The 24,398-nt window shown below is 41.2% G+C and overlaps 1 protein-coding gene across 2 annotated transcripts; it reads right to left on the reverse strand.

Moving 5' to 3' along the window:
* Window positions 1-13,499: 13,499 nt before the first annotated feature.
* On the reverse strand, window positions 13,500-23,983 carry LOC140477220 (Krueppel-like factor 10). Of its 2 annotated transcripts, none has more exons than XM_072570734.1 (4): window positions 23,761-23,983; window positions 17,426-17,665; window positions 15,636-16,566; window positions 13,500-15,125 (listed from the first exon to the last, which is right to left on the reverse strand). In XM_072570734.1, the coding sequence occupies exons 2-4, from the start codon at window positions 17,654-17,656 to the stop codon at window positions 14,857-14,859; spliced, it is 1,431 nt and encodes a 476-aa protein (XP_072426835.1). In that variant the 5' UTR covers window positions 17,657-17,665; window positions 23,761-23,983; the 3' UTR covers window positions 13,500-14,856. The 2 variants fall into 2 exon arrangements, with proteins under 2 accessions (XP_072426835.1, XP_072426836.1); XM_072570735.1 differs by lacking the exon at window positions 23,761-23,983 and adding an exon at window positions 22,844-22,940.
* Between the last annotated feature and the right edge of the window lie 415 nt (window positions 23,984-24,398).

Consider the following 24,398-nt stretch of genomic DNA (forward strand, 5'->3'; position numbering starts at 1 on the left):
ATGAACCCAAGGTCCCGGCTGAGGCCCTCCCTATGGGTACCGAAATAGCTAAACCAGAAATAAAATTTAAACAACTAAACCAGACATGAAATTAATAAAAAGCAGGCCTGGCAGCATCCATGGAGAGTGAAACAGTGTTAAGGTTTCAGAATAGTCATACTTATTTTGTTTCAAACTTGTGCTTATGAGACAAAATTTAATGTTTTTCGTCCCCACAATGGTGAATTTAAAGACAAGGGAGAGGGCATTAAATTGGGTAGGAGGACACAGGAGAGTAGCTCTGCTGCCTTCTCACCACTGCTCAGGCCTCATAGCTGGCCTTCATAACAAGATGGATTGAGTATAGAAGCAAAGGGGTTCTTCTGCAGCTGTACAGAGCCCTGGTGAGACCACACCTGGAGTACTGTTTGCAGTTCTGGTCTCCAAATTTGAGGAAAGACATTCTGGCTATTGAGGGAGTGCAGTGTAGGTTCATGAGGTCAATTCCTGGAATGGTGGGACTACCTTATGCTGAAAGACTGGAGCAACTGAGCTTGTATACCCTTGAGTTTAGAGACTGAGAGGGGATCTGATTGAGACATATAAGATTATTAAAGGATTGGACACTCTGGAGGCAGGAAACACATTTCCGCTGATGGGTGAGTGCCGAACCAGAGAACACAGCTTAAAAATATGGGGTAGACCATTTAGGACAGAGATGAGGAGAAACCTCTTCACCCAGAGAGTGGTGGCTGTGTGGAATGCTCTGCTCCAGAGGGCAGTGGAGGCCCAGTCTCTGGATTCATTTAAGAAAGAGTTGGATAGAGCTCTCAAGGATAGTGGAATCAAGGGTTATGGAGATAAGGCAGGAACAGGATACTGATTAAGGATGATCAGCCATGATCATATTGAATGGTGGTGCAGGCTCGAAGGGCAGAATGGCCTACTCCTGCACCTATTGTCTATTGTCTAAAAAATTAGTCTTCCTGACTGGAAGTAATGAGATCTTTAGCTGCAGGCTAATTAAGGCCCACTTAACAGCCTCATTCCATTTCCACTAATATGCAACAAGTAAGGGTGGGGGAGGGAGGGGGTTGGGCGGGGGAGTCAGTTATCAAGTAGGAAGCCTAAAAAGCAAACCCTCTCAGTTCTCAGTGAAAATATCTCACATTTAAAGGTTTTCAGTGCCAGGCTTCAGCAAGTTTTTTTAATAGAATCCATACAGTGTGGAAACAGACCATTTGGCCTAAAGAGTCCACGCCGACCCTCTGAAGAGTAACCCATCCAGACCCATTCCCCTATTACTTTGCATTTACCTCTGACTGATGCACGTAACCTACATACCCCTGAACACTATGGGCAATTTAGCATGACTAATTCACCTAATCTGTACATCTTTTGGAATGTGGGAGGAAATAGGAGCACCCGGAGGAAACCATGTAGGCACTGGTAGAATGTGCAAACTCCACACATGTCGTTGCCCAAGGCTGGAATCAAACCCAGGTCCCTGGCGCTTTGAGATGGCAGTGCTAACCACTGACTCCCATGCTGTGCCACCCATGCTGGGATGCACTAGAAGCCACATATCTTCCCTCTCTTCTAATGACGAGATGGCAAGCTAATGATGATATCACTGGGCTCGTATTCCAAAAGGTAAAAACAATGACTGCAGATGCTGGAAACCAGAGTCCAGATTAGTGTGGTCCTGGAAAAGCACAGCAGTTTAGGCAGCATCCAAGGAGCAGTAATATTCCAAAAGCTCAGGCTAATGCTCTGAGGACAGGGTTTCAAATCCCACCATAGCAGCTGGTTCAGTTCAAATACAATTAACAAAAATCTGAAATTGAAAGTTAGTCTCTATAATGGTGACCACTAAACTATCACTGAGTATGGTAAAAATGCACCTGGTCCTTCCATGGTCTGGCCTACTCTTGATTTTAGGTTCATAGCAGTGAAGTTGATTGTGGAATGGCCTAGAAAGCCACTCAGTTCGAAGCTAATTGGGGGCAACAAATGCTTGCCTTTCCAGCAAAGCTCACATTCCGTGAAAGTAATGAAAACAACTCTCCTGCTCCTCCAGCAGTCAGCAATGTGACTCCCATACCACCGTGCACATCCCTGCTGGATGCATTGCTAGCAGCTGCCATGGCGGTGATTGGCAATGGAGTGCATTGATCACTCCTCCTTGGGGTCCTACATTCTGTTGAAGGCCTGTGGCTGGCCAGGTAAGTGCCCAATGGGCATGCACATTGGGCAGCCCTTGACAAAAATAATGGAGAAACCCGATAGTTCCCCATTTGCTGGGTGAGAGCTCCACTGCCAATGTAAAACCCTACTCCAAACATCCAAACTGAAAGATCTTTAACTAAAACATTAAACTTGTTTTTTTCTCTGTCTGCTCCCTACTTAACATGTGTGAAACCAAGGGTTACCTGAATGTGTAAAACACATTATTGGAGGACTTAAGCTTATCAATCAGACACAATTAAGTCTCAACAGTCTTTGGTAAAAATTTGGAGATTATGTACCTTAGTAGCACTAAATTAGATCAGATCTGTCTTTGACTAAAAGCAAAGCACTTCAACTTCCAATTATTCTTCAGTGATGTGAAGAAAATAACATTACCTCGGAGCTTTAGGTAAATATAGGATCTAAAATAATCTGATTTAAATGGTAATTTTCTCGTCAAGTTAGTTACTTTTTAAATTGCAGTCTTTTTAATATTTAAATGCTTCACTTACTCTTACAAGTTGCAACATCTGACTGAGCTTGTTTTAAAGGTGTACAGCAGCACTGACTGGGGTTTCCTTTCAGGACCATGTGGACATCCTGACTCCTTTGGAACTACCTGGGAAACTAAAGATAACGATGGGCAATTCTCCTGTGCCTGGAACCCACTGAAAAAGCTGCTTACAGTTGGAGAATGTAGACTCACTTAAGATTAATGGTTATCCAGGGAATGTTAGAGGATTAAAAAATTCCTAAAGCCACTGGGTAATTATTAAAATGACAACTCCAGCCAAATATGACTCACCATTGACCCCTTTGAATACATCCGCCCTGATTTCACCCCTACTTCTTCCAGGGGTATTTAAAGATGTGCAATAAACATTGCCTTTGTCAGCGATACCCACGTTCTGCGACCAAGTTAAAAAAAAAGATTTTTGCGCATTTTAATTCTTGTTGGTGCTTCACCTCTTGAACCAAAACCACTGCAGCAAATCACACAAACAACTTTAACCACTGACTCATTTTTAAGAAAGAAATCCTTCAGGCAAAAGAACAAAGTGTTGATTCAAATAAAAAGAGATAATGTGAAGGACAATGTCGCAGGATGTGCAGAAGGGTTCAATTTTTTTTTAGTTCTCCCTAAATATTTTTGAGCATCATTCCAAATTCAAAATATATTTTTAAAGTAGCAAAAAGCAATACATTTTATAAACCTAGTGAAGATATACAAAACAATAGAGAATCAGCACCAATCTGAATGAATACTCGCATGGCCTCAGCACTGACTTCCAGTGTTGAGATGATTCCAGAGCGGTCTCCTGGCCTTGAGTGCCTTGATGTGAAGGCTGGCACAGTCTGGAGTCAAGGCCTGCTACAAGTTAGAGGCTGGATACCAGTGTGGACTGGATTGGAAGGACTGTTATTCTGAATTTTTTATTTCTTTATTTTTCTAATTAATTCATAAGATCTGTAATGATGGATATTTTATTTCTTTATTTCTCTAACGTTTTCTCCCTAAGAATTTATACTTAAGAATCTGCATCTGGGTATCTTTGTACCTAAAATAGGACCATAAGTGGTGACTTGTACATTTTTAACTGGACTCACACGAGTACTTGACAATAAAACTAATTCTAATTCTACTTCTAGTAGACAATACTATCAGAAAAAGGTCAGATCATAGGAACTGGGACCTAAGTGCGTACCAGAGCTGCCCTTTCTTCAATCTAGCACTGTGCTTAATAAAGGTTGTTGCTGTTCACTGACATGGAGGGAGACTATGCACTATCAATAACCCAGACATGTTCATACAGTAAGATGGCAGTGGTTTGCAAGCTCTTTGTTAGGAGTCCCAGTTGCTGCTTTTGAAATCAGCCAAACATCAAAGCAGCCAGTCAGCAAGGATTCTCGGGGAACTCCCAGCAGCAGTAAACAGAATTTAGCATCAGTCAGTACTGTGTGCAGGAAGAAACTCTGCAATTAATTAGCCATACAGTGAGGATGTGGGGAAAGCCTGCAGCAGGAAACACATCCACAGCTCCCGCTTGAGACTACAGAAAGTAGAAAACTAGAGAATTAGCCAGCTATCCAGCGAGTACTCAGTGAGCAACCGCGATGCATAGAGCTGGGCCATAAAGGCAAACTCAGTAGGTCTGACAGCACAGATGGAGAGTGGTCACATATCAACATCATTGCATCAGGTCCACATAGCAGATGGGAGGGACCCTATTGATAGGAGATTTGCCCAGTCAATCGAATAAGGACCAGGAGTGACAATAAGAGAGGTCATTTCAGACCTGGATAAAAAGTTAAAATCAGACTACAACAAGTGTTTGTAAGTGTCCAAGGATTTGAGGATGCTGAGGATCAAGATTAAATTTACTTGGGGGGGATGTGACAGAGCCACTGCAGAATTTCTGATAACCTGATTTCTCAAACCCACAAGATGAATTCTAGTTTGCTGATATCTTGGTTAACAGTGAAAACATTATTTTTATTCTGGATACAGGAACCATGGTATCTATATTCTTGCAAGACCTCAGAGTCTCACAATCCAGCATAAGTGTGCAACCTGCATAAGTTCAAATAAACAGGAAGGCATTAGACTTTGATTGAATGCAACTGCTTCAATACAGAAAGATTTATTATCAGTCTACAGGGAAGTGAGTAGCGAAAAATGACAGGAAATATCAATATGTCATGTCCAGAGACAGCCATGATTCTTGAGAATTTGGCAAGAGAAAGATGCTTTGATGATGAATAAAGACTCTTCATTGAAATATTCAAAACCCAAAGTCCAATAGGAACCTATCTTTAAGGAGAATATATTTCTGCAATCAACAAATGAGGAACTTACATCTGTAAAACAAACCTTTGAGAAATGGAGCAATTTAGTTTAAGTCTGCAGCAAAGTATCCTTGAAAACCAAACCTTCATTTATCAATGGTACAACCTCCAGACTCATCATGGTCTTTTAAAGAAGTAACTGGAAAAAGGAAAAGAAAATATAAACTCTTCAGATATATACCCTCAAGATATATACTCTTAAATAAGACCAGTCCAAACTCTCAGATTAGTTAAAGAAATGCTGGGTGATGACGGACCTGCTATTGTCCAGCGTTCCATCAAGTTGACAGATCAGAGTATTACAGAAGAGCTTCTTAGGAGTCCCATTCCCAAAGAAGGAAACCTAGAAGGTCCACTTTTATCAGATCATGATTAAGGAATCTCTGAGGATGCAATCTCTTGGTCAACAGTGAACACAGTGATGGTGTGACCTCAATTTTCCATGTCCTAGGAACTTGGTCCTTCAGTTGAAGTGTGTGGGAAGTAGAATTGTTCTTTACTTGTACAGCAGTGAAGTTCCCCAGGGGAGCTTCTTATTCTCAGGAAGCTGTTGCTATTTTCGACTCCGCTCCCTCACCATTGAATAACGTAGGAGAAAAAAGATTTTAATCCCGGGTTTATAACCTTTCTCCTTTATCATTTTTTTAATAGTCCAAGTTTTGAAGATTTGCCTCTGGGATGGTTCTTCTTTGAACTTTCTACTTTTTTGCTGAGATCATTGTCAGTGCCAAGGCTCAGCTAAAGTCAAAGGCTGGAAACTGAGTCTGCTGAAGTTTGATCCCTTCCAAAGAGTGCAGACATTCTTCAAAAAGGGTCAAGAATATTGTTGAAGATGGGGGGGGGCATCTCTTTGAGAGGGCAAGAGGAAAATATTATTGGTTAAGTGTTAATGGTTCAATGGAAATTGTTAACAGTTATAGTCATAGAGTCATAGAGATGTACAGCATGGAAACAGACCCTTCGGTCCAACCCATCCACGCCGACCAGATATCCCAACCCAATCTAGTCCAACCTGCCAGCACCCGGCCCATATCCCTCCAAACCCTTCCTATTCATATACCCATCCAAATGCCTTTTAAATGTTGCAAGTGTACCAGCCTCCACCACATCCTCTGGCAGCTCATTCTATACACGTACCACCCTCTGTGTGAAAAAGTTGCCCCTTAGGTCTCTTTTATAACTTTCCCCTCTCACCATAAACCTATGCCCTCTAGTTCTGGATTCTCTGACCCCAGGGAAAAGTCTTTGCCTATTTATCCTATCCATGCCCCTCATAATTTTGTAAACCTCTATAAGGTCACCCCTCAGCCTCTGACGCTCCAGGGAAAGCAGCCCCAGCGTGTTCAGCCTCTCCCTATAGCTCAGATCCTCCAACCCTGGCAACATCCTTATAAATCTTTTCTGAACCCTTTCAAGTTTCACAGCATCATTCCGATAGGAAAGAGATCAGAATTGCATGCAATATTCCAACAGTGGCCTAACCAATGTCCTGTATAGCCGCAACATGACCTCCCAACTCCTGTACTCAATACTCTGACTAATAAAAGAAAGCATTCCAAACGCCTTCTTCACTATCCTATCTTCCTACGACCCCGCTTTCAAGGAGCTATATACCTGCACTCCAAGGTCTCTTTGTTCAGCGACACTCCCTAGGACCTTACCATTAAGTATATAAGTCCTGCTAAGATTTGCTTTCCCAAAATGCAACACCTCACATTTATCTGAATTAAACTCCATCTGCCCATTGGCCCATCTGATCAAGATCCTGTTGAAATCTGAGGTAACCCTCTTTGCTGTCCACTACACCTCCAATTTTGGTGCCATCTGCAAACTTACTAACTGTACTTCTTATGCTTGCATCCAAATCATTTATGGAAATGACAAAAAGTAGAGGACCCAGCACCGATCCTTGTGGCACTCCACTGGTCACAGGCCTCCAGTCTGAAAAACAACCCTCCACCACCACCCTCTGTCTTCTACCTTTGAGCCAGTTCTGTATCCAAATGGCTAGTTCTCCCTGTATTTCATGAGATCTAACCTTGATAATCAGTCTCCCATGGTGAACCTTGTCGAATGTCTTACTGAAGTCCATATAGATCAATCCTCTTTGTTATTTCTTCAAAAAAACGCATTCAAGTTTGTGAGACATGATTTCCCACGCACAAAGCCATGTTGACTATCCCTTATCAGTCCTTGCCTTTCCAAATACCTGTACATCCTGTCCCTCAGGATCCCCTCCAACAACTTACCCACCACCGAGGTCAGGCTCACCGGTCTATAGTTCTTTGGTTTTTCCTTACCACCCTTCTTAAACAGTTGCACCACATTTGCCAACCTCCAATCTTCTGGCACCTCACCTGTGACTATCGATTATACAAATATCTCAGCAAGAGGCCCAACAATCACTTCTCTAGCTTCCCACAGAGTTCTCAAGTACACCTGATCAGGTCCTGGGGATTTATCGGTTGAGTGAAAGATTTGGAAGAGGTGAAGTGTAATGGGTTAATACATACTATGATCATGTCTAGACTGTGTCATCAGTGAGATCAAATCACATGGAACTGAGACCAGAGAGTACAGGGTTTCAGAAATGCCCTTTCCTGTACGTAGTGTTACACATATTGAAGATTGTTGAGCTTTACTGTCATGGGAGTAAACTACCTTCCATCACTAACCCAAACCATGTAGTAGACCTCCAATACATGGAGTATCTCCTACTTCATCCCAGTTTATAGGGATTGCAGTATTCAACATAGTTTGACTCTAAATGGTTAGTTCATTATACTGTGCTACATTGAATGGGAACAGGACACCGTCCCACATTTCGTAGGCTGGTAGGTACCCATGCCACACAATGGGGTGCAGATCTAACGAGAATCTCTCTAGTTCATGTCCCCCTTCCCCAACCCACCATAACATCATTGTCCATTCAATTTAATCAAATACCCACTTCAGCACCACTGACAACTGTAATCAGAAAATGTTTATGTTCTATGCCTCTCTTTAATTGCTACTTTTAAAATAAAGACTAGTGTTTCCGCAGCACCTTTTGAGATCCTGGGGTCCTTCACACAATGAATTGCTTTGAAATAGTTTGCAGGTAGAAATGTCAGCTGTTCAGCAAGAACGATGAGTCAGGACTTTCTGATTGGCTGCATATTCCATGCTCTGGAGCTGAAACTGGTCAAAGGCAGAGAATGGAGATGGGGAACAGAGTTCAAGCTACACTTTATGCTCTGGATGTACCTCTCCCAGAGTCACTGAGAAATAATCGAGGCTTTGAAACTAATGCAGCATGTTTTTCTGTGCTTTCATCAGAAAATAAAGTATTTTTTTCCAGCCTTCACTCCCACAAACTCACTTTCAATTTACAAGATCAGCTCAAAATAACAGGAATGGTTGCATCAGTATTTAGAGGGAGGTATTGCATGGTGCTAATGTTGCGAGACTAAGGAGCATGGACAAGGAGAGCTAGTGCTCTGAGGCCATAGGTTCCAAACCCACCATGACCATTGAAAATTAAATTCAGAATTTGGAATTAAAAACTGGTCCCCATTAAAAGCCAGGCCATTCTTAGTTGGCCAACATGTGACTCCAGATCCACAGTAATGCTTTAACATTTATCTGTCTTCTGCGATGGCCTTAGGACAAAACTCTGTTTGGCTGCAGTTGATGATAAACTACAAATGCTGGCTTTCCTATCTCATTCAAGAAAGTAACAAGTTAAAATATGCTAACATGACCACACAGACAAATTGACCATAGTTTCAGTCACTATTACTGAAACCACGCTTTCAGCTCTAGATCTATTACTTACATTTTTCAATTCATTGATGCAGCTGAATCCCCCAGAGGATTAATCAGGGCCTCAAACAGTCTAAAGAAATTAATACAATGCCATTGTGCACTCCTGACACCGACTCCTATTTCTTTTGTTTTTATTGATGGCCATGTGGTTGACAAAGTGAGCTCAATTTGTCTTTTACATGTGATTTAGTGCCACACTATGGGTTTGGGCTCACGATAGACTGTTCCAGGAGAAGGTGACATAAAGGACTATCTTCAGGCTTAGACTTCAAAGTAATGCTATTTATTATACATTAATACAAAATGCTGCTATACATTGTAATCTGACTCTGACTTACAGTTACAGGAGGTAAAGACTAATGCATTTTCTTCATGTGTTCAACTCAGTATAGTCTCTGTATTTCTTCCAGACAGCAGAGACCTTTGGGGCATTCAGGTCAAGTATTCGTGAAGTGTGTTCTAACTCTGCACACTCTATGGTATTTATAATCAGTGATGTGCAGTTCTATAACCTCATCTCAAGGTTGCTTTGGGTCTCATTGTCCATATTCAACAATTTGAAAGCCTGAATCAGGATCTCATAATTTCACACTGGAGGCACAGTTGTTTAGTTGCACAGGGATTGAATGAGGTGCATTGTATCTCAAACTGGAAAAAAATCTCTCAAGCACGACTAACTGGTGTTTCAGATTCCTCAAATATTTTGCACTGATTTAACAAGCTTTTGCTAATCTGACCAGGAACTAGACTTCCTCTGTCACACCTTATTCTGATCTGTGTTGTTTTGGTAAGAGAACTACAGGTTTTCTTAGCTTTGTATTTCCTCAACTCACCTCTGATGAAGAGTCATCTGGACTCAAAATGTTAGCTTGCTCTCTCTCTTCATGGATACCACCTTACCCATTGTGGTCTCCAGCATTTGTTGTTTTTAGTTCAGATTCCAGTATTTGTTCCAGTAATTTGTTCCTACATCCTGTAAACATATGCTACATCACCTTACTATGGTGTGGAGCCTTGTATTGCATTTAATACTCGGATACAGGGCTTATATCAAATCAGCGTTGCCTCTTGAATTCAACATCCCGTAATTCTAGAAATAAACCTTAAATTCCAATAGCCATCTTTTTTTTATAAAATGCTGACTTATGTGTAATTTGAACTTGCTGCCTGTGTATTTAACCACTTGGTGGCACCACTGACCTATAAGATTTATCAGCAGTCTGCTATAATGAACAACACCCAGTTTGAAGATATTTCAAAACACTTCGGATGTCAATCCCAGCCAGTTCTGGTGGGTCACCAGGGCAACGTCTGGCTTGTGCTGATTTAGCTGATCTCAGGAAGGGTTGTGCTGATGGAGCAGAGGAAAGAGCTGATGTTATTCTTGCCTTGAAGTAATCCTGGCCCAGAGCCTTGTACATTGGGAGTACCTGCCCCACCCGTCTGTCTCTTTGGGATTTTCCCAGTATAAAATGGAACAGATAGGGCCCCATGAAAAAATCCCAGTTTCTAGGCAATGAAGCAGTGTGTTGAGGACTGATAAAGACTCACTGTACATGCTCAGATAAGGTGGGACTTGCACTAAATGTACCACACATTTGAGTAATCCATCAACCAGAGTTGTATGAAGAACATCCATGTGTGAGGCTTTAAAAAAACCCTACGATACAATAATCCACAGGATACGTAAATTGATATTCCTCCCATTGCACTTAATTCACATTTAGAAGTAACATTTTACACAGTGTATTTTTCAAATAGCAGTACCATGTAGTGCAATGCACTGACTTGACACAAGAGCTTCCAAAAACAAACTTCCACTCTTTGTGGATCCCTCAACACAGCTTGAATTCTCCAGTAGCAATCTTGACAGACTTCTTCAAACATTTGTTTTTGCACAGGGTGTTGCTGGGAAGTGCAAGCTGACAAAGCGGGGAACTGAGCAGCTGGGCAAAAAAACTGCGTCTCTCCTTCACCAGAATGTGGGATCAAGGAGGAAACACAAGGTATTCCACCCGAAGAAGCTCAATGTCAAGTAAGGAAGAGAAAAAGAAATGAAATGAGGGAGGAAAAGATTGGGTTAGCAGGGAGAAAATAGAAGAAGAAATAAGATGAAAGAAAAGCTTTGAATATTCCTGAAAGGTTGAGACTCCCTACTTATAATTGTTTAGTTTCATTGATGAAAGTTGAATCGCAATAATGACCATCCATCATATTGTATTTATGGCTGAAATGAGAAATAGTAATATTCTGGGACATGTCTGTTTGGCACCTACCACATAATGATTAATAGTGCAATGCTCTGATATTTATTTCAATGGTGAGACAAGAAGGTACTAGAAGGCCACTCTGGCTAGTTACATTTCACCACACATCTTGCCCTCCCTTCAAGTCACTGCGCCATTTATGCTTATTAAGGAGTGAATACCACTAGCCTCATCAGCTACTTTTCTGATTAAATCTAAGTGAATGACATTTTTACTGTATGTCTAGACACTGTTTCTAAAAACCTATCTAGATACCACTAAAGGTGACAAGTAGCCACTACTTCTTCTTGTATGAACATGTTCAGTGACTCTTTAACAGGTGATTCATCCAACACAATTGTCACAGGTTCCACGTAAAGTTAGTTCTTCGATAATGCAATGGCGGTGTCCTTGTGCAACTCCCTGTTATTAGAAAAATCGCACTTTAGAAACAGCACTTAAAGTGTTGGCGATGTAATCACGTTACAACCAACACATTTTAAAAGTTCACACTTTAGAAACAGCGTCCTCAATCAGTCAATCGTGTTACAGTGAATTTGTGGTAATGAAATAGCAGAACAACCTGTACAGAGTGATCATCCCCACTCTCTCATCAAACATTAGCGACAGATCATTGCCCCTTGAAACCCCAATTGACATAGCTGGCTGAATGAACAGGAAGTTGCAATGTCCCACTTCATAATTCATCTTCAAATGCAACTATGCCATCCCCAATTGTTTCTCCGAATTCCATTTTTGTTCAGCACAGGTACATCTCCCGCATTTCTCCCCACACTTGAGGTCTGATTGCTCATCTGCCAAACACTGGAATAATTTATAAATCAGTTATTAGATAAAACAAGTTCTTCTCAATCATGAGTATTTTTAAAATAACATTCCTTCCGACAATTCAAGCCTCTAAAACAGTCCTAATCTTGCTGCATCTTGGTCATGCCCGCTATCTTTTTGTCTCCGATGCATAAATTGCGAGTTAGTTATCCAACCCTCACACACAAAACTTCATCTACATAGACTTCAGCAGCTGCTTTGTGAGCAACGGAATAAGGCCTGGTACTTTTTGCTAAAAAAAATTAGAACATGTCCCTACATACTGGCACATCTTACCCCTTCACAGTGTCCGTCTGCTAATGCAAAATTTGTCTTGCCATGACGGGCAGCAGTGTTCTGTGGAAAGAATGGTGTATTGCTGTTCCATCACTGTTGCTGGGTGAAAAATCCTGGAAATAACCCCGCCCCTCACCCTGGCATTGTGGGTCTGCCTACAGCACATTACTGCAGCTGTTCAAGAAGGCAGTTCACTACCACCCCCTCAAGAGCAATGAGAAATGGACAACACAGCCTGGCCCAACCACCAATGCCCATATCTTGTGAATGGATTAAAAGAACATAACTGAGCTGCATTGCTGGTCCCGAGTTCTAAATACCCTCCTCTCTGCAGAGCAAAGAAAAATAAATGCATTTTGACAGAGATTTCTCTTCTTCCTTAGGCTCCTTCATCAAGTCATACAGCATGGAAATAGACTCTCCCTTCAACCAGTTCACACTGACCATGGTTCAAAACTAGTCTGGTCCCACATGTCTGCGCTTGGCCCATATCACTCCAAACCTTTCCTATTCATGAACTTATCCAGATGTCTTTTAAACATTGTAACTGTAACTGCATCCACCAATCCTCTAGCAGTTCACTCCACACATGCCCCACTCTGTGTAAAAGGTTGCCCGTCATGATTTAAAAAAAATCTTTCTCCTCCCAGTTTAAAAGTATGCCCCCTAGTTTTGAACTCCCCCACCACAGGAAAAGACCCTTGTCATTCACCTTATCTATATCCCTTATGATTTTATAAACCTCAAAAAGAAAATTCATCTCTCAACCTCCTATGCTCCAGTGAAAAATGTCCTTGCCCTTCCAGTTTATTTTTATATATCAAACCCTCTATTCCTGGCTACATCCTGGTCAATCTTTTCTGAACCCTCTCCAATTTAACAATATCCTTCCTATAATTGAGTGATTAGAACTGCACACACCACTCCAGAAGAGGCCTCAGCAATGTACAACCTCAACATAACATCCCAACTCCTATACTCTTAATTAATTTCTTTCCCTGGCCCTGTTCAGCCCCATACTGCCTCAGATCCTGATGCCCCTTGTATAATGCGTTGGTGGGGTGTCCACCGGGTGCAACAAAAACAATGAAAGGGGCATTTTCAAACTGGAGTTATTCGGTCTGGAAAAAACAGGTTCACCATTGGCTTCAGATTGTTCTAGATAGACCAGTGCTGCCGAGTTTACCATCGTATGTTATAGATAGAGGTGCTGCACTAACCCTTCACATTAATAAAATATTTGGAAAAATGGAGACAAAAACAGTATTTTCATGTGTGATAGAAAATTTATTGCCTTGAGTATTTAACAAATATGTAAACAAAGTTTATGAAAGAAAAATTCTTGTAGTCAAATTATAGAAAAAGGTGCACCATTATGTAAATACTCTTAAAGTGAGCAATAATTAAGCTCGCGGGCTCTTAACTCTGATCGATAAAAAGAATTGTACAGTTAACTGAATGAGATGTTGTCCTCACAGAGGGGACATTCCATTCAAAACACTGCCACTGTAAATGGAAAGATAAGACAGACAACTAAATTCTGTAAGGCAGAATACAGGAAAATACTGATGCATTATATATAGACAATTGCATTGCAGTCTGCAAACTGTGAATGGAGGAGTTAACTGTGCTGTTCCTCCACATACAGGTTCAGTAACAAAATTCCTGAACAACAGTTAATGTTGATGGTTTGAAATAAATAATACCAGTGCGTACAAATATCTAAATGTGTACAGTGGTAAGATTTATTATAAAGTCTAGCAATAGCCTCACCCAGTTTCTGAAGAGATCCTATGACAAACTTCAACCTTTGCGCCAAGAGGAAGAGTTACAAAAATTTAATTTTGTTTTTGTAAATTTTGCAGTCCCATTCAAATAGAAAAAAAAAGCATAAAAATAACCATATTCATCTTCAGAAGCCAAATAGATGCATACATCTGCTGGAAAATCTTTATGCTCCATCTCACCATTTTTGAAATGAGACATGAACTGAAATTTATGTGGGGCATTTGCAGAAAGCTGGTGGCATTGTTTCAGCGTTTTATAGGCCCCATCCAATAGCTGCCTCCCAAATATTAGCATCGTGCATAACATGCCAGCTCTTTACTGCTCCTTATTCCCTTTGATTGTGGACATGTTAACACACTGGTACAATAAGCAGTTGATGCTACTGTCCACTCACATACTCTGCTCACTGACACCTCAGACAAGCTTCTGTCCCAATGACCTGACTGCTGCTTTTAGCAATCGAGGAGACAGGCAGAGAGAGAGAGAGAAAGAGCGAGCGCACTCTTGGACATCTCACCCCAGTTGATAGGCTCATAAGCAGAGAACCCTCTCCATACTTCCAAATTCTCACAACTGTGCTGTCGCACAAACTAAAACAAACACTGATTTCTCTGGGTGCAGCTAGTCACTGGTTCCTGATTGTGTAACATACCGTCCATGCTAGTTGCCTGTACAGCTGTGACCTCTGTTCAGCACATTCTGCTCATGGTTGTACATAAATCATTTATAGTACATATAATCTTGCCATTCTTGTGTTCCCTTCAAGATTTTGCAGACGTGAATTACTCTTCCAACGAAGGAAGCGTTTGTTTTTTGGGTGGTCAACATAATGTAATCAGTGAGGCTGCACAGTTTTGGGAGCAGGGACTGGTGAGGCACTGTCACTCAGTTTGCTCACTTCCATCTTCCAGTTTGGAAGCTTCTTAGCAGAAAGATGCCGGCGGGCGTGTTTAGTCAGGTGATCACTCCTCATAAAGCGACGCTCACACATTGGACACACAAACTTCTTCTCGCCTGTGTGAGTCCTACGATGCCGCGATAACTCATCAGAGCGAGCAAACCTCCTGTCACAGTCTTCCCAATTACAACTGAAGGGTTTTTCACCTGGAATGGGACACAGCAATAAATCCATTATGATTTTTCTTTGAAAGAAACACAGATATGCATGGTTTGTGTTAGCCAAGTGAGGACTTATTATTCAAAAATGCATTCAAGGTATTTATGTCCCAACTGAATCAAAATGTCACTTTCACCCTTCAAACACAGATGGCAGTGAGATTGTGTATGATCAACTCAGGTCTAGTTAGGAGCAACTCATAATTGTCAGATTTCAAGATGAATTAGTCAATGTAACCAAAAACAAATTAATACACTCATTCCAAATGCACTGACAAAAGTGCAAAAACAGCAGCTAACATATCCCATTCCCCCCAGCTATGAAGCACAAACCTTCCCCAGTGTAACTGGTATGTGAATTAGAAAAACAGTAAGCTGCATGCTTTTATGCATTTTTTGGTGCCCACATTGTACTAGCAGAGTCTTGGAAACTCAATAAACCTGAATTGAACTTTCAAGGTAAGAACTACAAGGAATCCCGACACACAAGTACTGTACCTGTATGAGTCCTCATGTGTGCCTTCAGATGAGAACTTTTAAAGTAGGTTTTTCCACAGCCTGGGTGATCACAGATGTGACTCCGGTGTCGAGAAACATCAACCTGAGCAACAATCGTCTGGACAGGTGGCATGATGCCAGGGGCTGGTGCAATAGGAGAAAGCTTAGTGCCATTCAGGCTACTGACTGGTGGCTTTGTATACTTGACAGCAGGCCGTGGCACCACAAACATTAGGGCACCTTTGGAAATTGGCGCTCCCATGAAGACAACAGATGGGCTTACAGTTGGGTGCTTTGTGGCAGGGCTGTTTGTACTGACAGGTAGCATTTGGCAGATGATGGGCATTGATGGCATACTGGAAGAAATTGATGATGACACCAACATTGAAGCTTGCCGATTCTGAGTGATGACAGGAGTCTGGGTACTTGAAAAAAGAGCTTGCCCCAACAATGGAGTGTAATTTACAGTCTGTGGTAAATGTTGGCTTTCATGTTTCTCCACTGTTGGCCCTCTGTTGGTTTCAAGTACTGGTTGCGTTGATGCACTTAGTTCATGTGACACACAATTGTTCAATCCATTGCCATTACTTTCCAATCTTTTCTCTTCAACTGTGTCCACTGGGGGTGAGCTGTATTTTGATTTTTGATCAGCAGAGCTGTGGGTCACCCTAACTGGGCAAGGATGATTAGTGCAAGCTAAAACATCGGCTGTGTGACGTATCACACTTGTAGCTTGAGACCGTGGTTTTGTAGATACAGCTACGGTTTTAGCACTGTGAGAGATCATTGGCATTGCTGCTTCAGTGACCCTGCTGGTTTGTCTGGATAAAGGGAGCTCCACTTTAGACAATACAGTAGAAGGGACTGGCATTGCAGGATGAACTATTTGAGATGCTTCAAAGTTAGGTGGACTGTATGGTGGGGTTAGACACTAGAATAGGAAAAGAGAAATGTTAGGATGCATTCATTCTCCAAAACAAATTGAAAACTTGCTATGAAGGATAAAATGAATATTTAAAAACAGAACATGAGCTTTCAATGCTGCACAGTAGGAATTCTACATGGCTAGCATGCCTCCTTTCAGACAAGTTATTAACAAGCAGCTGGCCCATTTGTACAGGTGGACATTAAAGATTCACAGTGCTATTCAAGGAAGAGCTGTTGACATATCCTGGTCTCCCATCTAATATGCATGTCACACCAATATAACAAAAACACATTAATTGGATAATTTTAGTAGGAACTTGCTATGCCTAATATTTTTGTTTCCCTACACAATGATTGTACCCAAGAGCATATTATTATTTGTGGAACTTCCTCAAAATTCTCTTTCATCAACTGTCAGTCTCTCAGGCCCTTGCATTGTCTTTATCCTTTGTCAAGGGGCATGCTGACCATTGGTGGGTTACAGTTCTGCAGGAGCAAGCTGCCTTCTGACACCTTTGTCAAGTAGCAACTTCCTCCTACTGGCTGAAATGGTTTTACTGAACTGCAAAGACCCCATGGTCAGGCCTGATCCTGTAGTATCCACTTGCAGAGTTCAGTGCACATTCTGGTTGATTACCTACTGCCCCTGCATTGGGACATAGAGGACCATTTTTAACCCAAACCTGCCACAGTCTTGGTCAAGATCAGGCAAAGTACCACAGATGAAGCTTTCCTGGGTCCTCTCTAAGTTTGAATGCTTACTCTATTACATACTGTATCTACTCAGTGAGGCACTGGGGGAAGGTCTCCAGTTAAAAGTTGCCTTCATTGTCTAATTCTTAACACTTTTGATAGATACTCACAAACAGAGGAAATGTGTGGAAATCTCTAGAACTGGACAGTAAATTATCTTCAGCTTCCTCAGAGACATCGGACGCTGGTGTCAGTGGTCTCAGCTCAGTATAACATTTGGAATCGTACTTCCAATTGCAGCTCATGGACATCAAAGCTTCAACAGCTTCAATGTCACCTTGTTGTGTTCTTCTGTCACAAAAGCGCTCATTGACCTCAAAATGTGTTGGACCTGTCTCCATTATTTCCACCTGTTGAGAAAAACAAAACAATTCAAGAAACTTGGTTAGTTATAAATGATAGTCTGACCTATCAAACTATGTTCTTCCTCTCCTCAACACCAGTAATGCAAGTAAGTTACTAAAAAATGTCAAGATTTTACTAATTTGCCAAGTGTTAGTATTGTGGTTCCTCCTCAACCCATCAGAAAATCTTAGTGCAGCTTTCCTCTCTATCACCAGGTTCATTTCTATGCTTGGCTCAACTGATTTTTTTCTTCTGTAAAGTATTTTTTTTAAAAAGTGTTAGTCATTTCCCATCAACAATTTCAAACATGTGACAAATTTCATATCTTTTTCCCTATTATTGAAATGGAATAAAATAGTGTCCGGATGCAAGTATCAAATCTCATACATTATGCATTATCATTTACCTCTGTCTTGATCTCACTCCTTTTGAATTTCCTCTGGATTTAAATTGCTCCTCACTCAAGTGCTACCTGTGTATTTCCACCTCATCCAATGTTCTGCTTCCCTTTACTTGGCCATACAGAGTTTGATTCCCATCACCCCTTTCTCTATCCTCAATCAGTTCCAGTGTACTGAACTTAAAGTTTCTGTTTACATATTCATGCAATTCATGTGAAATGTGTCCTTCATCGTCTTGTCCCAGCATGCTTATGCCTTTTCTGGGTCTTTTTCTGGTCATGGTCTCCTCATTCTACTGCCACTCAAAGTCTTCTCGTTATTCATGTCAAGACTCCCTGCCTCTGCAACTTTCTGTTCTCACCTTAATAAACTTGCCAAAGAAAAAGCCTACTTGAATATGTTCTTGGGCATTTCTTAATCCTTCTCTTGTTGGCTTGTGTGTTTTGCCTCTATTCTCTAAATATTCATGTATTTATACAATTATTCTACTGGAAAACTAACACTGGTCAGTGAAATACATAAAGGATCTTCTTGTCTGTTACCCAGGAGTTCAAACTGCATCCAGTACCATCAGGATCATTGTCAAAGCTCAGTTCACTTGTAGGTCACCCTGACAATAATCTTTCCTGCCACAACATCCTAGTTGCCTAACGCAGAACGTGAATAATACTGAATAAAAACAGATATGCAGTCAAAGATTTTCATCTTGTACTCATTACGACAATGCATATTCACTTCCAGTGCCAATGTGATATCCAGGTACATAGGCCATACAAGCCAAATTACTGATCATATTGTTAACCAGGATATGTCCTAGCTTGTTCACAATTGGCAGAGTACAGACAGTCATGAAGCCACCTGACTGTCTGTACTCTGCCAATTGTGAACAAGCTAGGACATATCCTGGTCAAGACTCTGATCGTAATGCCCAATGTTGATGCAAATCTGCAATTAAACAGCACTTGCTGAACAATGCTAATAATTACAGCACAGATGGCCGAAGAGCCTGTTCGTATTCTGTAGCGTTCTACATTCTATGCACACTGACAATCAATTTAAGATGATCAGACAGGCTTGCAATGTAGCTCATTTACACTTAAGAATAATATATTGGCATACAAAAGGACTTCTCCTCTGCAGGGAGAAAAACAATAACCTGTAGAAGCATTTTCTCAGAAAGGTGGCGGTAATAGTTCCCTGGTGAATTCTCCGTGGCAACACCTCAACTAAAACAAAAATCATCAACAGCATTAAATTTTTTTCCCCGCAAACAAGAACCCAATTTATTAATTTATTTTTGGGCGACTTTCATCGTTCAAATAGACATGGTCGACATGCAAAGTTTTTGAATTCTGGAAAGATGTAAAAGCGTGCAATTGCCATAATACTATTTCAAATCAAAATGATTTTTCAGCTCAAATGACTTTGCGCAAAATGAGTAGAGACCAAGTACTTTCAAGTAATCTGGCCTTAGAAGAAGATGAGAGGAATAATGAGACCAAAGTGTGCAGAAGTAATCAAGTCCTCATTTTAAGATCGCACACTGTCATTTTTGGATAGTTTAAATTATTTATGTCTTGATACTGAAATTTGCAGCAACTTGGGATAAACAAACATTCAGTTGGAGCTTAGCAGTTTTTCCTGTTGCACACGTGGAGGATTGAGAATAGAGGGCAGCAGGATTTTCCTCAGGATCACTGACAGCAGGATGTGATTACATTGTGACAAATTTTGTGGACATAAATCAGACAAAAGATTGACAAAATGTGACATCAGAACAACAGGAAATGCATGCAGATGCAAGAATATACAGTAACTATGTTAATGATATATTAGATCATAGCTGGAGTGCCTGATTTCCAGTATAAGCCACTGAATACATTTCATTTTGAAATTTAATTCAAACAAAACAGTGTGCAAACTGACAAATCCACAAATATGGAACTTACTTAAAACGTTACACTCCCTTATTTCTATTAGCACTCAAAACACAAACTAAAATTAAAGTGTTTTGCTTAAAAGTAGCTCAATGACAATTTTGAGTTTGATATTCTAGGTACTGTGCACATTCCATGGAGAAGCCAAACAAACAATTTTTAAAGTTTAAAAACAATTCAAATTATTCATAGCTTCATCTTTAAATTTCAAGATGATGGGATTGCTTTCTCTAAACCTAGAAGCCTTGCTCAGTTGAAAGCTAGTGAGCAGTAATCGATACATAAAATCAGTTGGGTGCTCAGCTTGCCCCAATTCACCAATGACTATTCTCCTAGCAGTGTCCCTGACTAAGCTGCTCCTGCTCTGTAGGTTTGGCACATTTCTGGGATGGCTCCCTCCGAGGCTTAACATGAAAAGAAAAACAAGTCCAATTCTTCATTTCAATTAGTATGTTGCTGACTCATGAAATTTCTCTTTAAACTAAAAGTCCCTGAAGCAAGAATCCTATGGCAGGAAGTAACTAGTTTAATTTTTGAAGGTAGTACTGGGGACAGCTCCTGACAAGCCCAAACAATACACAAAGTAACTAATAGTCTGATGTCAGCAAAACCCCTGAAATCTCAAGTTTAGTGAAAGGATACAGGTAAACTAAGCTACAGGCTTAAACAAAATATTTTACGTTTGGGAAAAAAAAATCCCAGTTCCCCTTCCTTTTCACCTCACAGTCTGCCAATACCAATTTAGAACGTCCCAGAAAGCAATTTAGCAATGATTCAAATGCCAATAACCCTGTTCCCAGCTCAGTGCAGGGGGGGCACCCATCTGCTATTTTAAAACAAAAATCACAACTGAGATAAGAGAAAATGATGAGGTTAAAAGCCACAAGTAGGAAGAACACCACTGCTTATGTAGTTACAAGTGTGGTTAGGATTTCCTATTACTGGGTTGTTTAGCAACAGTTCACAACCATTCTATTGCAAAACCAGGAAAGGGAAAAATACTCTTTAAAAAAAAACTTCTCGACCCAAACACAAACAACTCAATGAGCAACAACAACTTCCCACAACATTGGAACAATTGGAAGTATGCAATTCATAACAATTCTTGTAACAACTACACACTTTCAGTCAATAAATAAAGGAGTTGAACCACAGAAGGTTGAACAACATGGGAGGAGCAAATGCTGCAGACGAAGGTTATACAGAGCATAGAGAAAGAGAACTGAAAATGAACAGACGTATTTTTACGTCGTTATGCTGGGAAACCAAAAGCCAAGTAGATTGAAGAAAGGAGGAGTGGGATGATGGACATTGTTTTTATGGGTAACAATAGCTTACAGGTAACGTCACTAGATTAAGAATCCAAAGGATAGGCCCTGGGCATGAGGATGAGGATAAGGATGAGAACTGGTGGAATTTGTGTTCAGTAAGATCAAGAATTGAAAGCTGGTTACAGTAATGGTAACCATGGCAACCATCATCAATTGTATAAATCTAACTCATTAACATCATTTAGGGAAGGAAATCTGTCATCCTTACCCGGTCTGGCCTACCCATGAGTACAGACACACAGCAACATGGTTGACCCTAACTGCCCTCCAAATGGCCTCTGAAACCATTCAGGTCAAGGAATGATCAAGGATGTGCACCAAATGCTACCCCTGACAGTGGCACCCATGACCCTTGAAAAGGGAGAATAAAATACAGTGCACAGAGAGAAAGGATAGTATGAGTTTCTGACCAGTTGGTAGTTTATAAATGAGCAAAGTACATATTGAGGAAAAAAAAATGCTTTAGAGGTCAGGGAAAGTATGGATATGGGTTTCAAGAACAGGAGGATTGAGGTAAGAGCAGTTTGAAGATGTGGAAATAAGGGATGTTGGTGGCGAATAATATGTGGGGTTTGAAGATCAGCTCTAGATTAAATATGATATGAATGCTCTCCATGCTCTGGTTGAGAATAGCTGAGGAAGAGAATAAGTCAGTGACAAGGAGCCTGTGTCTATGACAATGGCTTAAAGCGATGATTTCAGTCCTCCCTTTGACCAGCTGGAGGAAACTGTGACTCATGCAGGAGCCAATATCAGACAGAAACTCAGCACAGAGGTGATACAAGGCTGAAATAAGTGACAAGAAAGTTGTCATTGGGGTGCATTATAGAAACTGAATGTTATCTGTGAATGATGTCAGAGGACAGGATTGGAGGAGGAGGAGGAGCAGGGCCAAGGATAGATTCTTAGGTGTGTCTTGGAGTGATAGGGATCATACAGAAATAAAATCACTATTTTGAGTAGATAGGAATAATACCACATAACAGCAACTTAATGGAACCTGGCCAACTGTGTCAAATACACAGATCAATCAGTACAGGGAGGAATAAATCACCACACAGTCTGTGACAGAATAAGAAGTTTTCATTACATATTTAAATTACTAAACATGTAAAAAAGTTTAAAATCATCACATTGCAATGAAAACCTGATGGGTTTTTGTTTCTATGTCTAGTTCCTGTGACCCTAAATAATTCATAAATCTTTCCTATACAGTACATTAAATAATCAACATAACTAAAGAAAAATACAACACTCATAATCTGAAATGAAAACAATAAGTTCTGGAGAAACTCAGCAGGTCTGATAGCATCTGTACAAAGCAGAACAGTTAGCGTTTTGGATCCAGTATGACCACTCTCCCATATGCCAAGTTTGCCCAGCACCTTTTGCTTTTAGGAGCTGAATAATGTCTGTCACACACAAATTGGCTATTGCTTAGTTTAGAACATAATAAGCATCTAGTGGAGTTTCACTCCCATAGCCTCTTGTATAGTGGCGACCTTAAATGTTACCTCTGCACAGAAAGTCAGGGTGATTTTGATTGGCGTTCAGGGTATTTCTCAGACATTACCAGAGGTGTGTGACATAGTTAGATTCCTCGTAGAAAAATGCAATCGTGAGTCTGATGGGAAACGTGCCCCCCCCCGCCCCCCGACACACCCCACACATTATCCTTTCGCTCGCTGCACTCTGGAGGTGCAACCCCGCCTAGCAGTGAGTGGATTGGATCAGATTCTCCTCATGTGAAGGCTGCATGCTGAGCCGCTGCGCGAACTTGAACCAGTCACCGCAGCGACCTTTCCCCCAGTTTCCAAACAAGCTCCAGCGCATACACACACACACACACACTCTCTCTCTCTCTCTCCCCACCCCAGCAAACTGGCAGAGGCAGCAGAAAACAGACACTCACATTGGAGCAAATGAACAAAAAGCAGAAACCAAGACAAAAAAAAAGAGACAAGTCGATAAACAAAACAGGAACAGTAAACTTCCACCTTTCTACTTCTAATGGCATTCTGTAACAAAAACATGCTCAATCAACATTGAGGGTTGGGCGGGGGGGAGAAAGGAGGGATGAAATCTCTTAGTGATATTTCACAGACAGAAGAATACACCCCCTCAGAGGAGCAATTACTGACAATAAATTCGGTTCTGTGCTAAGAAATGTAATATTGGCTCACCAAACTCAGATTATACAATATTTCCTTTAGCCAGTCACATAATAGGAATTTACTGTATTGGTTTAATTAATTCTGGGAAAGAGGAGGGGGTAAGTGGAAAGGCTTCATGAAGAAATACAGACATTATTTTCAAAGTAAACAACGAAATCTACTGACGTACAGACGTTCATGGACTAAGGAGAGGGAGGAACACTTTATTCTGTGAACTGCTGTCAAAACATAACACAATAAAACTAACAACTACTCACTCTTGGCTTTCAGCAACGAAACGCATAAATTGAGTGCAGATACAACAAAGGAAACGGAGCCCCGCTACACTGTAGCCACCCTGCAGTTATTGCTGCCAATTCACTCCAGCCCACTCCCGCCCCTTGCTTCATTCAGGTGGGGAGTCCACCGTGGGCGGTGCCGGGACCGAGCACCGACCAGTCAGGCACAAAGGTGTGCGCGACGCCGGCGAATGGGCGGCCGGGGGCTGCGTGATCAGCGGCTGGTGGCTGGCATGATGGAGCTCTGGCTGCAGCGTGGAGCCCCCGCCCAGGGAGCCCGCGCTCTGTCAGCAGGCGACACCGATTCCCCTGCAACATCCTGCCTTTTCCACAGTCACGCACTCATACTAACCGCACTCTGCATGACTCATCAGTCACGCTGGAGCCGTGAAAGCAACAAACAATATATATTTCAAAAACTCAAATCTGGAGTCTAATGGCCATTTAGAAGTCCAAGAATACCTGATCAAAATGTAACGTTATTTGCTACTATTGTGTTCTCTTAAATGTATTTACTTCGATTCGGGAGAGAGACAACAAAATGTGAAGCTTGGTAACAGACTAACATTTAAAAACGTAGGCATTGCTTTGCTGGGATTGGAAGTGGTCCCGTAGGA

This window comes from Chiloscyllium punctatum, chromosome 5, assembly GCF_047496795.1.
Source record: "Chiloscyllium punctatum isolate Juve2018m chromosome 5, sChiPun1.3, whole genome shotgun sequence".
NCBI classification, from domain to species: domain Eukaryota; kingdom Metazoa; phylum Chordata; class Chondrichthyes; order Orectolobiformes; family Hemiscylliidae; genus Chiloscyllium; species Chiloscyllium punctatum.

What these genes read in the sequence shown, in the direction of transcription:
- LOC140477220 (XM_072570734.1), bottom strand. Translation starts at nt 17,656, where the DNA reads ATGGAGACAGGTCCAACACATTTTGAGGTCAATGAGCGCTTTTGTGAC. An exon ending in TCCACACATTTCCTCTGTTT is followed by an intron (nt 16,567 to 17,425) that starts GTGAGTATCTAT and finishes TTCCTATTCTAG; the next exon opens with TGTCTAACCCCACCATACAG. An exon ending in ACACATGAGGACTCATACAG is followed by an intron (nt 15,126 to 15,635) that starts GTACAGTACTTG and finishes GTCCCATTCCAG; the next exon opens with GTGAAAAACCCTTCAGTTGT.